Consider the following 15493-nt stretch of genomic DNA (forward strand, 5'->3'; position numbering starts at 1 on the left):
CTCCCTACAAAGATGTTATCAGCCCTGTTCCCAACATGGAAGTAGAAATTGTTTTAAAATGTCAGCCTTGCAGATCTTGAAAGTCTACCTCGATGGCCAAATCTCTCAGTCTGCCTAGGCAAAGCCATGGGACTGCAGAGGCTGTGGGATGTTCCAAATGTTCCAAATCAACCAAGGTTTTTAGAAGTTGGCATCCTATTTCCAAATGCCAGCCAACGCCACTGATGGTCCAAGGGACTTAGGGACTTTCAAGAGTGTCAGACAGATATATAATTGCTGGATTCCTTTGCCTGCTAAGGGGAAAAAAAATGTTTTAATTGCCAAGAAATGTCTTTGAATAGACTACAGACACATTTGCAAGCTCATAACCTTTGCTCACTCAATTTTGCTCCTGCTGAAATGAATAATCAATACCCTTTTGACTTCATTAGGAACAAGATAAAGTTTTTCAGCCCCAATTAAGCTACCAGTTGGGTATGGTGGATTCAGAGCCATCCCCAGAGGTGGACACTCCTGCTGAACTGGGCTCTAACTCCCTTAGCATCAGTGCTGCCATTTACTTTGCTTTTTATTGCTTGCTCCTCACTGCTTTTTACTTGTGGTTGTGGTAAATTACCCCCCAACAGTGGTGCAAGCTTTGCAGTTCACTTTGGCAATGATCTCTTGACCGTTTGAGCAGAGCAGAGCAGAGCAGAGGTGGACTCTGGGGAGTCTGTGAGAGGGAGCTCCCAGGGTTACACAGTCATGCAGACTTCTTCACAGGGTTGCCTACCAAGCACCTTTAGAGGTAAACAGCAGCAACATTCCAGGGAGAGGGTTGAATCCCCATCCCTGGAGGTCTCTGAAAGATGGAGAGATGTGATGCTGAGGGACATGATTTAACATCAGACTTGGTAGAGTTAGATAATGGTTGGACTCAATGATCTTAAAGGTCTTTTCCAACCAAAGAGATTATATGATTCTATCACAGAGATCTTTTAAAACCTCAGAACACTTTTTTTTTTTTTCTTTTATAGTTCTGCTAAATATCTTCAAAATCTGAGTGGTGGTCCCTGTGCTTTGATACTTTAATGTGTTTGGTTTGGGTTTTTTTGTTTGAGCAAGAGATGACAGAAGAATGACAGAGGAGAAAACAGTTTCCCTGAACATGCACAGTGTTAGTGTGAACTGGGAGAGCACAAATCCCCTACAGACCACACCAACTAAACTGCTCAGACAACCAAGATCCAGCACAGGGCTGAGATGGTTTTCCTACTGCTTTCCACCAAAATTCCATAATCTTGCAGCCCCTTTCTTAAAAGTGACTGATAGGATGAGGGCCCTGTTCTGATACATCTGAAGTTGTAGTGATAGAGTGAGGGGTAACAGCTTTAAACTGAAAGGGTAGATTTAGGTTAGATATATGGTGGAAATTCTTTATTGTGAGGGTGGTGAGACACTGAACAGATTGCCCAGAGAAGTTAGGGATGCCCTATCCCTGGAAGTGTTCAAAGCCATGTTGGATAGGGCTTTAAGCAACCTGGTGTAGTGGGAGTTGTCCCTTTGCTATGGCAGGATGGTTAAAATTAGATGATCTTCAAGGCCCCTTGCAACTCAAACCATTCCATGATTATAAGAAGCATTCTCCAAAAGAAAGAGCAGGTGAGTATAGAGTTAGGAGTAGGGTTAGGGTGAGCAGGGGCAAATGGAGGTGTACATGTCTTCCTTGAGCATCAGTGTTACAATCCATGGAGAAACCTTGTGGAGTCACTCAGGTCAGGTCAGATCTTCCCTTAAGAAGAGATAAGTAGCTGCTCTGCTAAGAGCTAAATCATGTAATGAGTTGTTTCACTCTGCACCTGGACCAGAGCAATCCTCACTCTCAATACAGACTGGGGGAGGAGGGGATAGAAAGCAGCTGTGAGGAAAAAGACTTGGGGGTGCTGATGGATGAGAAGCTGGATATGAGCAGACAGTGGGGGCTTGTAGCCCAGAAGACAAATCACATCCTGGGCTCTTCAAAAGAAGCATTGCCAGCAGATCCAGAGAGGTGATTCTGCCACTTTGCTCTGCTCTGGGGAAACCTCACCTGGAGTACTGCATCCAGGTCCGGAGCCCTCAATATCAGAAGGACATAGATCTGATGGAGCAGGTCCAGAGGAGGGTTGGAGCACCTCTGCCATGAGGACAGGCTGAGGGAGCTGGGGGTGTTCAGACTGGAGAAGAGAAGGCTCCAGGGAAACCTAATAGCAGCCTTCCAGTACCTGAAGGGAGCCTGCAAGAAGGATAGAGAGAGACTGTTTGCAAAGGTCTGCAGTGATAGGATGAGGGGCAATGGCTTCAAACTAGAGAAGAGGAGATTTAGATTGAATGTTAGGAACAAGTTCTTTACTATGAGGGTGGTGGAACACTGGAAGAGGTTGCCCAGAGAGGTGGTTTGGGCTTCATCCTTGGAGACATTCAAGGTGGGGCTCAACAGGGCTCTGGGTAACCTGATCTAGTTGAGGATGTCCCTGCTGACTGCAGAGGGGTTTGGACTGGATGACCTTTGGGGGTCCTTTCCAATCCAGACCACTCTATGATTCTATAATTCACTCACAAGCTCCAACCTTTGGTCCCCAAGAGCTTGATGAGTTTGCAGAATATTGTGAGCCAGTGAAAAGTGTGTTCATATCTAGAGAAAGCCAAAGATCAGAGGAGTTTGAGGTCTAGTCAAGAGTGAATATTTGAATAATGTAGTAACTCTTTGCTCCCTGAAATACCTCATGTTGGTGGACAGCAAAACCCATGGGTATTGCTGGAATACATGGGGTTGGGAAGTGTCCTTTGTGCATGCCCATCATGGAGGAGGTCTATCTGCATGTCTTGGCTCAGCTGGAACATTGCTTTGAGTGATGCCAGGTGAAAGGATGGATTCAGTGGGTGTTATGCACTGTTCCTCTGAGGAAGCAGTCAATGTGGTCTGACAGTGCTGCTTGCTTCAGGAACAGGTAGAAGGAGCAGTGGAGGATGGAAAGTGGTGAGGGAAAAAAAACAGAAGTTTGTGTGGAGGATGGAAAATGGTGGAGGCAAAAAAAAAAATGAAAAAAAACCCAAACCAAACCCAAACCAAACCCCAACCAAAACCAACCAAACAAATAGGAATTTGTGGACTTTCCCCTTGGCAAAAATTCCAACTGTATGGAAACCCTCAGAGTTGTTGGATTAAAATTAGGGAGGAAGGGAGAGATTTCTTTAGAATTTTGGTGACGTTTTCCTTTTGCTTGGCATCTTCCCAACTGTTTGTTGAAGGCACCAGTAACAGGAGAGCAGGGATGTGTGAGGGACAGGAGTAGGGATGGCTTGGAAACTAGATGGATAATGAGTGAGGTTAAAAGATGTGGAAGAGTTGTTTCCAAGAGGCAAGAGCTGGACAGTGATAGTTCCCTCAGTTTCTGGGATGCAGACATGGAGATTAAAGGAAAAAACCAGGAGAGGGACAGAGACAAATGTAAGCATTAATGCATTTCATGAGGTATTTTAACAGCAGGACCTCCAAGACTAACAATATCAGGGCTCCATTTTGGTTGTTCTTCCTTTTCACTATTTGATCTTCTCTGTCTCTGTTTTGTTTTGTGTTTTGTTTTGTTTTTCACCTGTGCTTCATGTAGTTTCTCTGTGGCTATGCATCCAGCACATTTGGCCAGTCGCCCACACCCACACCAAAGGTAAACCAAATACATGAGTTCCTCTCTTCTGTATCCACCTCTCCTTGGCAAGGATTGTGCTTTGCTCTTGTCAGTTTATTCCTCTTCCTGTCCTATCCATAGAGGATCCATTTTGAGTGACCAATGTGATGGAGAGCATTTGTACAGCTTGTTGAGTAGATGCAGATCTATGTGTCATTTATTTCTAGGATTCGACTCAGAAGAGCTTTGTAATATGGGAAACTGGTTTGGATAAAATCAGAACCAGCCTGAGACAAAGTTTTGAGGACCTGTTTGGTTTGGGTTTTGTTTGTTTTTTTTTTTTTTTTTTCCCTGACATTTGAATGATTTTAATTAACTTCAGATGGATCATCTGTTGGATATGGCTGTTCACCGTGGTTCCACCGCTGGCTTCAGTGGGATGTTGTTCCTCAATGCAACTGCAAATCTGGCCCTCTTTTGCCCTTTTTGGGGCAGGAAGAGGAGAGTTGATGTGCAAAGACAGACTTCTGGCTGCATTTCTGGGTTGTTTAGAAATGCCATCATCCTTGTGGTGGCTTCACATTCAGGGGAAAGCTCAAATGCAAGTCTTCTAAGACATGGTTAATATCAAACACTGCCATGATCTTCCAAACAGGCTCTTGGCATCTTCCTTAGATCTTTTCTGTTGCATTTGATCTCCTGACTGGTTCTGATATCTCTCCAAACGTTCCTTGCTAGATATTTGGCCACAGGGTAGCATCCTGCGTGCTGAAGGTTTTGTGCCGTTAGCTTTGCGACTCTGCTCACATTTCCACCCCACCAGTTCAACAGCCAGAGACTAGCTCATGTTGGAGATAGACCTGACCTGCAACATTCAGATCCTTTCATGGGGCTTAATTTCAACCCTTCTTACCTCTGCAATGTCTCACATGTTTGGGCTTGGAATTCAAAAGAGGGAGATCTGATCTAAAATGATCCAAAGCCTTTTATTCCAGACCTGGACTGCTTCCTTTCTGCATGATGATTGCAAACTGTTTGGATTGCAACATTTCAGTGGGTCCAGCTCTAGAGTTGTAACATTGCCACACACCAAAAAAACCCACCAAATCCTTCCTCAGTTAGGATGGTTGGGATTGAGTCCAGGAAAGAATTGTACCAAATCAGAAATGCCCAGGCCACTCTCCTCTAAAGAAATGGAAGGCAGAACAGTAAAGGGGAGGCATAAAACTGATTCTTTGGGGGAATTTTTCTGTTGTCATGGTCATTTTTACAACACAGGCTTGTGTTTAGTAGGGTCTCTAATGAATGATGATCAATTGGTTTTGTTTAGCAATGAGGCAAGGGTGGAACAGCCAAGCCAAAAACAGATTTTCCAAATATATAACCAGTAAATTAAAAATTAAAAAAAAGGGGGGTGGGGGGGGGGGGAGAGAGTTTAGTTCCAAATAGTGATACTTAGCACTGTTGCACAGCCCATGTCAACTTTGGACATGAAGGCATCTTCCATACTGTACAGCATTTCAGAGAGAGGCTCTCTTCCCTCTATGCCACCACAAAAGTGCTGTGAGGAAGCCTCAACTTTGAGTGGCCAGCTAAGGCCACCCCAGCAGCATTCCATATAATCAAATGATAAAATCATCATTTTTCTCAGACTTCAGGGGGAAAAAAAGGGCTGAAAACCAGTGTGTCACATTGGCATGGCCCAGTTTAGTGATTTTTCTCATCCTGAAGAGATGTGAGGATGGTCCTTTCCTCAGAGTATTGCTGGTGGTACATGCTTCTCTCTCCTTCCCTAGCTCACCTTAAGTAATCCACCTTTCTGCACTCCCACTGAAGCAGGTCACCATCTCCCTGGCAGACCTAGTGCTGAGCATGGAGATCCTGGTGCACCATGCATGCAGCCTTCTCCTTAATGTGGGAGGAGAAGGCACAGAGGGACACCACTCCTACCATTTCTGGCTCAGTGACATTTCTCCTTCAGTGACATTTCTCCTGCTCCTTGCTTTTCTCCTTGCTTCTGTTTGCTTGGTTTGAAGATTACAGATTTTAAAACAAAAAAAAAAAATTGTTGATTGGCCTAGCTGGAGTTCTGGGTCTGTATTAAAAACAGGACTTTGTGTCCATCTCAGCCCCCTACACCCACAGGGTGCAGAGAGGCTGCGCTGGTTGTTGCTTTCTCAGCCCTGGATGTATGAAAAATGCCTAACTGTGTCCAAGACACTCAAGAAAATAGGCTGAATAAGTACCTAGAGATTTTACAGCTTCTCAGAGATGCTGGGAAAGATCCTAATGCTCCAGCTATGCCATTGAGGATCTCATGCTGGGGGAACATCCTCTTGTGTCCTGCTGATGATGTTCTGCCTTGACTTTTGTCTTTATGTTGCTTCAGTCGCACACATCCCTGTGCCTCTAAAGCCAGATCAGCTTGAGGTGGCACAGAGAGGTGGCATTGAAGCAGGTCTGAGTGTCCTGCTGGTTTGGATATCTTTAGGATCTTCTTTTGAGGTGGTGCTTCTTTGGAAATGGTGCAATTCTCCTGCTATTTTTCTCTTCTATTTTTTTTTTTCTTCTTTTCCCTTTGATGCTGAGTGCAGGCTGAGTGACCACTCGGTGCCCCCCATCTGGGCTACAGCACCTGTGAATCCTGCTTGTCCTGCCCCAGGACATGCAGGTCATGTTCTCCTGTGTACTAGATTCTGTATGGACACTAGTGAAGAGATAATCTGTGTCGCAAAGGTGTAACAGTCTCAGAGGTTGACAGTTAAGTCATGCATGGCCAGCAGAAAATATTGTGTCCATCTTGTTGTGGGACTGTGTCTGTTTTGAGCTAAAAAGAGCTCCTGCTCTGCAGTGAGACCTCTGTGGGCAAGCTGCTCCACTCCTAATTTTTGTGCTGTTTTGTTGGAATAAGGGCAGAATCTCCCCACACTGATTTTGAGGTGAGGTATGAGGAACCACAATGTCTGCAGTGGTGTCACCCTGTCCCTGCAGGAGAAGGCTGGTGCAAAGCACTTGCTTGAGTTTTTGTTGTGTAGCTGAGAGCCTGGTGTGTGCCCATGTGGCTGGTCCTCACCATTGAGAGGGGTTTGTGCATGTCAGGAAGCATGTGAGTGGATGGGATGGTCCTGACAGGAGGAGCCCAGACCACTCTGACTATTTGGATAGGAAACCAAGCTGCTTTCTGGCTGCTATCTCTTCCAGCCCCTCCTAGCAGAAGGCTCTCAGGTGTAAAGGTGGATGTAGCACCACTGCTTTTTACCGTCAGCAACCTGGAGAAGCAGGTTGTGTTGTCTGGGAGCAGACCACTCAAGCATTCCCTTGTGGAACCTTGTGCAAAGGGTTGCACCCTTCCTGCCACCAACTGAAAAATGACCTCTCCTAGCCAAACCCAAACTGGCTAAGCACACAGCTGCTTCCACCTTCCAGCCCTGCTCCTGCATCTGTTGAGGCTTCTAAAACCTTGTGACTACCCTTTCACGTTTCACAGAGGTGATCCCTGGCACACAGTTAGCAAAATGATAAGAAAACATTGATCAAAGCTGTCCAAGCCAGGCTTGTTGCTGAAGCAGCCTAGTCTTCATCAGATCTGTGACAGAATGTGAGCATCAAACTCTACAGTGCTCTGCAGGCAGCAGCTGCATCCAGTAATCACTGTGGATTTGTTAACAGTTTGTCCTTCAGGGGAGGATTTTGCTAGGAGAGATGACTGATAGCCCTCCATGCTCTTCTGGACAAGCAGGCCAAGTTCTTCTGGTGTGTGCATGAGCTGGGTTTTCTCTTGCTGGAATTCCATGATGATTTTGTGCTTGTGTTGATTGAGTTTGTCTCAACATCATATCCAACCTCAGCTGTACAAATTCCCTCTCTATGGCAGACGGGTTGGACTTGATGTTGTTTCTAGTCCCTTCCCACCCAAACTAGTCTGTGATTCTGTGAAATTCCTCAGTTTGGGTGGATGGGAATATTATCTGGCAGGTTATTAGAGCTGGGCAGTGAAGTGCACACAAAGATTTTTAGCAAAAGTGGGAGTCAAACTCAGCACCTTGCAAAACGTAGCAGCAAGGGCAGTGCAAATGTGGATTTCATGACTCCATGCATGCATTGACCACCTGCAAAGAAGAGGGTGTTTGGTGGAAAAATGCATTAAAATCCTGCTGCAATCCTCCCTCTGGGAAACCCTTGACCATCAGGTGATGTCCCTAGTCATGTCACAGTTTGCCCTATTATTTGTTCAGAGGGAGCTGCATCCTGGTGCCTAATTCTTTCTCCAAACCACCAGAGGTACCTACTGCCCCACAAAGGCTCCCTGAACACCAGACCCTATGAGACACACAGCACCACTGTGACTGGTGTGGAATCAGCTTGGCTAATAGTGAGTGACACCTAAGAATGAGCTGGGGGCCTCATTTAGTTTGGAGGTTCTCCCAGGACAGGGAGAAGGGGCAACATCTCCAGGGAACATGTCAAGGAAACATCTCCATTCTGCTTTAGAAACACTTGGCCAAACTGGAGATCGGATAAATAATTTAACCAAGGGAGCTAAACCAAGCAAAATACTCAAAATCACCCTGGTTCACCCTAAATCCCCTTCTCATTTAGCCTAGTCAATATGCTTTTCCAAACTCCAATCTTCCCTGTGGTACAGGCTGAGGAATATAGACTTCACCAGAAGTTTCTGGAGCTGTTGCAGAGTCACCCTGCAGCAGAAGTGTCCCTGGCTTGGTTTTCACCCTACATGGGTCTCTGATCCTATGCCTCAGGGAGCAGAAGGGTGCTTAGCCTGACATGAGGAACCACAAAAAGGGGTTGGAATGATTGTGCTGCAACACATGGGGTCAGGAAAGCCCAAGCCCTTCCAAGGAGCATCCCTGAGCAGATGCATTGCCCTAAGCTGCAGTACAGAGACTTTTTGGTGGCCCAGAAAAGTCTGTTTGTTTTTATGGGCATACCTCCCTTGTGGCTCTTCACAGGGCACATGGGATTGCCAGTCACACAGGGAGGTCTGAGCAGGAGCAATTAAATTATGGCCCTTTTCCTCCCTGAGCAGAGGCAGACGAGCATGCTGGCAGAGTCAGGCCATTGCAAGCCTCCTGGCTCTGCCTTGCCCCTCTCCTACCACAACACTCAACCAGCTCTGGCCCTGCTCCCTGCTCCAGCCCTGGCTGGGTGTGGGATGTGGCTGGAGGGGAAAGGCACTGTTATCCTTTCATTTCCTGAGCCTGCTCTGCTGGGGTTTTGCAGGGAGCAGAGACGAGGAAGCGCTCGCCGACGCTCAGCAGCCAGTTCAAGCGGTCCCTGGAGCTGTTGATGAGGACTCTCAGCGTGTGCCAGCCCTTCTTTGTCCGCTGCATCAAGCCCAATGAGTACAAGAAGCCCATGGTAAGTCCTGCTTTTGTCTCCTGGTTGCCTTTCACACTGTCTGCAAGGCTCGCCCTGCTCTGGAGCTAAAAGTGAAACTTCTTTGGGTGTCCATGGAGTTGGGGTTGAGCCTGGCTGCTTAGGAAGCCACCCCACAGCCTGTTCTGCAAGCCAGGGAGTCACCAAAGGGGTGGCAAAATCAAGCACTTGTTTTGTGATACAACAGCACCCCAAAGCATTTTGGAGAAGTGAGCTCCTGCCCCTGCTTTTCTCCTAATGGATGACCTTAAGGAATTCACCCCACAGCCTTTTCTCCTATAGGAAATGCCTCTGAATACCTCCCTACCAGAGACTTAGGCTGAGCTGTAGGGTTCTGGATTTCATCTTATGACAGGGTTCAACATTTCTTACAAGTGATTCACCTTCCCATGGATGTTTTCCACAAAAATATTTCCTTCCAAGTGATCTCACTGGGTTTCATCCCTGTTAGATCCTTTCAGCTGGTTGTTTGGGTTTGTTTTTTTTTTTTTTTAGCCACTGATTCAGAAAGCATGATTCTAAAAGCAGAGGGAAAGAAATAAAGGGGGGGAGGAAAAGAGGCAAAATAGCACAGAGCAGAATTATTTTGCTCTGTTTCCCAGAGAGCTGCTTCAAAAAAAAAGCAACAAACACTCTGGGGAACAAACTTTCTGGAGCAAATACAAGGCTCTGAAAGTTCACATGGAGGGTTCTCTGAGTTTTGGAGTGAAAGGTGAATGATAAGGTGGTGCTGAACACCCCAATCTCAGTGTCAGCATCTTGCAGGACTGGACCCTGGTGCTGTTATCAATGACTGTTAGCCGCTGACCACTCAACAGTGATATTACTGGGGGAGCAAGAGCATTATTTAAAGATCATTTCAGCCATTTATTTCTGTGAATCATTTTGCCCAGGCCTTTGCACCTCAGTGATAGTTAACCTAGCCAGAGCTGGAGCTCTGGACAGTATCTGTTAGCAAAGCTCAACTAAGTGTAAAAAAAACCCCAACAAAAAAAAAAATGCTGAATTTCGGAGCTGCTATATACAAGCAGTGTTTGTTTGAAACCTATTTTTGCTGTTCAGTGAGCCTAATGATGAAGGGTGAAAGGTTTGGTGGCTCTCTCAGAGCTTGCTGTGGCTTTGTCCTGGTTTTTGGTGAGCACAAAAGGGCACCTAGCAGCATGTTAATGGAGGACTTTGGGTTAGTGTTTAACAACATGTCTGAGCTTAGATCAAAACAAGACCTTCTTTAAGAAGAAGGGTGATGTTGAGAAATAGGAGTACATCCTGAACTGATGTTAACAAGTTATTCCCAGTGCCCTGACTTCGAGTTGCTTTTACACCTGGATGTCTGGGATTCAGTCTGGCACTTTGTGTCCTGTCTAGGAAGTGGTATTTCATCAGCTCTTGCAAGTCTCTGTCCAACCAATTTATCTACAAAACTTTTAGTGGAACATTAAAACAGCTCTAAGTTTAAAGGAATCATAGCAACGTTACAGGCTTGGGGCAGTGTGGTTGGAAAGCTGTCTGGGACCTGGGGGTTCTAAGGGGCAAGCAACTGAATATGAGCAAGCAGTGTGCCCAGGTGGCCAAGAAAGCCAATGGCATCCTGGCTGGTATCAAAAATGCTGTGTCCAGCAGGAGCAGGGAGGTGCTTGTCCCTTTGGACTTAGCTCTGGTGGGGCCACACCTTGAGTATTGTGTCCAGTTTTGGGCACCTCAATACAAGAGAGATGTGGAGGTGCTGGAGCCAGGGCAGAGGAGGGCAAGGAAGCTGTGAAGGGCCTGGAGAAGAGTGACTGAAGGAGCTGGGGCTGTTTATTTTGGAAAAGAGGAGGCTGAGGGGAGACCTCATTGCTGTCTACAACTACCTGAAAGGACATTGTGGAGAGGTTGGTACTGGTCTCTTCTCACAGGTTATTAGTGATAGAACAAGAGGGAATGGCCTCAAGCTGCCACTGGGTAGGTTTAGACTGGACAGTAGGAAACATTTTTTTTCCCAGCAAGAGTGGTCAGGGATTGGAATGGGCTGGGCAGGGAGGTGGTTGAGTCACCAAGTCTGGATGTGGTTAAAGGTTGTTTGGATGCAGTGCTTGGTGCTCTGGTTTAGTGGTGCACCTTGTAGAGCAGGGCTCTGGGTTGGACTTGGTTTCCTGATGGTTTCTTCCAGTCTGAATGTTTCCGTGATTCTTTGATAGAATCATTTCAGTTGGAAAAGACCTTTCAGATCATTGAGTCCAACCATTACTGCTGATGAGATAAAACTGGGAGGAGTGGCTAACACACCTGAAGGCTGTGGGACCTAGACAGCCTGGACAGTTGGGTGGGGATAAATACAAGGACAAGTGTAGAGTCTTGCATCTGGGAAAGAACAACCCCATGGATCACTATAAGCTGGGAACTGACCTGTTGGAGGGCAGTGCAGAGGTGAGGGACCTGGGGGTCCTAGGGGGTGGAAGGATGACCGTGAGCCAGCAGTGAGGCCACATCTGGAATATTGTGTCCAGTTCTGGGCCCCTCAGTTCAAGAAGTTCCTCAAGGAACTGCTTGAAGGAGTCCAGCACAGAGCCACAAAGATGCTGAAGGGAATGGAACATCTCCCTTATGAGGAAAGGGTGAGGGAGCTGGGGCTCTTTAGCTTGGAGAGGAGCCTGAGGGGTGACCTCATTCATGTTTACAAAGATGTGAAGGAGAGGACAGAGCCAGGCTCTGCTCAGTGCTGTCCAATGATAGGACAAGGGGCAAGGAGCATATTTTCTGAGAGCTCATTTTCCACCCCTGGCTTTAAAGGAAAGAGTACTGATAGTGGTAGGAAATGGGACAGTGGGAAGTGAAAGGTCAATGGAAAGTCCTGACTGTTTGTTACTTTATGTTGTTTTGAAGCTCGTACTTCCTTCTGAAATGTGCTTTTGTGTGTGTGTGGGAGGGGGAAACAACAACATTGTTTGCACTGGGATGCTGGCTGGAGTTCTGTGTGGCTGTACATCATCCTACACTGATGTTTCTGGGCATTGCTCTGTTAGTCCAAGAGAAATGTGGGGGATGAATTAGGTGACAAACCATGCAAAGAAAGTCAGAAGTGGTTTTCAGCAGTCTGTGCTTCACCAGACCCTGATGCCAGAGCTGCAGATTTGTCCGTATGTGCAGTAATTTCGCCTTATGATCTCTAATTGCAAGCCCACAACTGCTCACAAACCCTTCTGCTTCATGGCAGTGGAAGACAGAGGAACACACATCTCTTTCCTCTGCAGCTTTCTTCTCTCCCCTACCCAATTTAGATACAGATCTCTTGAGCTCAAATCTGGGTTATGCTACTTTATTTCTTTTCCTTGCTCATCTGTTGTCTTCTTCTGGGATCAGGATCTGTCTCACTTCACTCCAGCCCCTTCATTACTAAGTGGCTGCTATGAGCTAGTAAAAAAATTTCCTCCAGGGATGGGGAGATGATGGTATCCATAGGGCAGATCCTCCTGTCCCCGGAGATGGATGTGAGATACAGGGACATCTGAGATACAAGCACTTACCTATCTCTTCCCTCACTCCAGGGAGAGCCTAGATGACTCACATTTTAGATTCTCAAATCTGTACCTGCACAGATGCTCACATTTTAGACACCCAAAGGGAGGACAGATGAATAACACTCTAGCAGAAACTCTTTGACCCAGGCTGGGTTTTACTGTCCTGACCTGTGGTGTGCTAGCACCACACCATTTCTGCCTTTCTTGTATATTTGGGGTGAACACTTTTTGGATGCTCACAGCAGACAACATCAGGTTGCAAGAGTGCTCCCAGGGGCTCCAGGATCCTCCTCAAAGTACTAAAGCATGGCAAAAATTTCCCAGCATTTCCCTTTGCTTCAGCAAATCTGCCCATCTAGCAGCATTACTCCTTGCTCACCCCAAGGCATACAAAATACGTGAGAGCAGCCAGGTTTATTAGCAAACATCTGCAGGGACTGGGTTGCCTGTGTCTGCTGTCTGGCCTTGAAACTGTCCATTGCATGTCAGGAGAAACTACAGAGGATGGTTTCAGATTTGTCCTTTCCCTAAAACCCTCAGCTGGTCTCAGTTCTGACCTGTTCCTTCAACGTTCCTCAGTTGTACAGCTGGATACAGGGTGGTTTGGTGCTAACAGCCTTGTCTAAGGGCTTTGGCATCTCCAAGGCTGCACTCTTCCCTTTGTATGACTTCAGGGTGCCACCTACCTGTGGTAGGTACCCTAAGACTTGAGTGTCTGAGCCTTTGCTCATATCACAGAATTGTCAGGGTTGGAAGGGACCTTAGGGGTCATCCAGTTTCAACCTCCCCTGCCATGGGCAGGGACACCTCACACTACATCAGGTTGCCCAGAGCCACATCCAGACTGGCCTTCAAAACATCCAGGGATGAGACTTCCACCACCTCCCTGGGCAACCTGTTCCAGTGAAGAACTTCTTTCTAAAGTCTAATGTAAATCTCTCCTCCTCTAGCTGGGATCCATTCCCTTTAGTCCTATCACTACCTGACACCTCCCCAGCTTTCTTGTAGTCCCCTTCAGATATTGGAAGGTCACAATAAGGTCTCCTTGGAGCCTTCTCTTCTCCAGACTGAACAGCCCCAACTCTTTCAGCCTTACCTCATGGGAGAGGTGCTCCAGCTCTCTGCTCATCCTGGTGGCCCTTCTCTGGACACATTCCTGCACCTCCAGATCTTTCTTGTAATAGGGACTCCAGAACTGGACACAGTACTCCAGGTGGGGTCTCACCAGAGTGGAGTAGAGGGGGAGAATCACCTCTCTCAACCTGCTGGCCACATTTCTCTTGATGCAGCCCAGGATGTGATTGAATTCTGGGCTACAAGTGCACACTGATGGCTCCTATTGAGCTTCTCATGCACCAGCACCCCCAAATCCTTTTCTTCAGGCTGCTCTCAAGCCAGTCAGTGCCCAGACTATAACAATGCCTACATGGACCTCTGCTGCTTCTGCCTGCAAAATGAATCTGCCCTGCTCATGCTAGTGAAGCTCAGGGTTACAGTCAGAAGTTCACAACCACGAGTGGTCATCATGAGGGTGACTGTATGGTTTGACCCTTTTAGGTGCACCACCACTGCCCACTTTCCCAAGGTGATATTCATTCAGCACTGGAACAGGCTGCCCAAAGAGGCTGTGGAATCTCCTTCTCTGGAGACTTTCAAAGCCTGCCTGGATGCTATCCTGGGCAACCTGATCTAGGCAAACCTGCTGTAGGTCAGGTTTGTGACCCCACCATGCTGTGATTCTATGTTGGTTGCATTGTGCTCTCCAGTTCTCATGTGCCATGTGCAGGACACATTGAGTCTTGCAAGAGGGAATTAAAGAAATGGAGTGAGTTAAACACTCTCAGCAGCTCATAGGCTCAGACTCATGAAAGCCAACAGTCCTACAGCCTTGAGCTCACCAAGCGGAGGATTTGGGTGGATGACTGACTTGCTTGTCCCACACATCTTCAGAGTTCCCACAGGAGTCTAGAGCACAAGCCCTGTGAGGAAAGGTTGAGGGAGCTGGGGTTGTTTAGCCTGGAGAAGAGGAGGCTCAGGGGAGACCTTATTGCTCTCTACAACTACCTGAAAGGAGGTTGTAGCCAGGTGGGGGTTGGTCTCTTCTCCCAAGCAACCAGTGACAGAGAGAGAGGCCACAGTCTCAAGCTGTGCCAGGGGAGGTTCAGGATGGGTGTTAGGAAGAAATTCTTCACAGAAAGAATGACTGGGCATTGGAATTGGCTGCCTGGGGAGGTGGTGGAGTCACCATCCCTGGGAGTGACACACAGCGCCATGGTTGAGTGGATTAGATGGAGCTGGGTGATAGGTTGGACTTGATGACCTCAGAGGTCTTTTCCAACCTGGTTAATTCTGTGATTCTTATACGGCCAATTCAGGCCACGATGTGCAGTCATGGAATGGTGTCGGTTGGAAGGGCCTTTTGGAGACCATCCAGCCCAGCCCAAAGCAGTGTGTGCTGTCACCTCCCCAGCTGTTTGACCGGGAGCTGTGTGTCCGCCAGCTGAGGTACTCGGGGATGATGGAGACCATCCGGATCCGCCGCGCTGGCTACCCCATCCGCTACACCTTCGTGGAGTTCGTGGACAGGTACCGCGTGCTCATGCCTGGGGTGAAGCCAGCGTACAAACAGGTGAGTGCTGCTTCCGTGGGGAAATGCTGGCTCTCTGCTGGGATCTCCAGAGATACCTCTGGGGGGAGCATCCTCTGCCCCATTTGATCCCCAGATGTCACAGTGGGGCTCTGGCCTTTTCAAGGGAAGGAAAATGATTCCAGGGCTGGCAGGGACAAGTACCATGTTCAGCCTGTACCTCTCTCTCACATTAAATGTGGTGAAAGTACAGCTTTGGGAACCTCATTAGGAGAAAACTACTGGAATTGGGATGAGAAAAGGTCCCCAGGTGCTTGAGAGGAGCTATGGGTGAGGCTGGGCTTGGTGAATCCCACTCCATCTCC

General features: G+C 47.4%; 1 protein-coding gene across 2 annotated transcripts in view; it reads left to right on the forward strand.

The window, feature by feature from the left end:
• Positions 1-15493, forward strand: part of MYO7A (myosin VIIA) — a 101402-nt gene that overhangs the window by 28828 nt on the left and 57081 nt on the right. For both annotated transcript variants that reach the window (XM_054387957.1, XM_054387965.1), the window contains exons 14-15: positions 8889-9026; positions 15012-15170. In XM_054387957.1, the coding sequence (XP_054243932.1) occupies positions 8889-9026; positions 15012-15170 (297 nt within the window). The remainder of the gene's footprint in view (positions 1-8888; positions 9027-15011; positions 15171-15493) is intronic.

Source organism: Indicator indicator, chromosome 1 (assembly GCF_027791375.1).
Source record: "Indicator indicator isolate 239-I01 chromosome 1, UM_Iind_1.1, whole genome shotgun sequence".
Lineage (NCBI taxonomy): Eukaryota > Metazoa > Chordata > Aves > Piciformes > Indicatoridae > Indicator > Indicator indicator.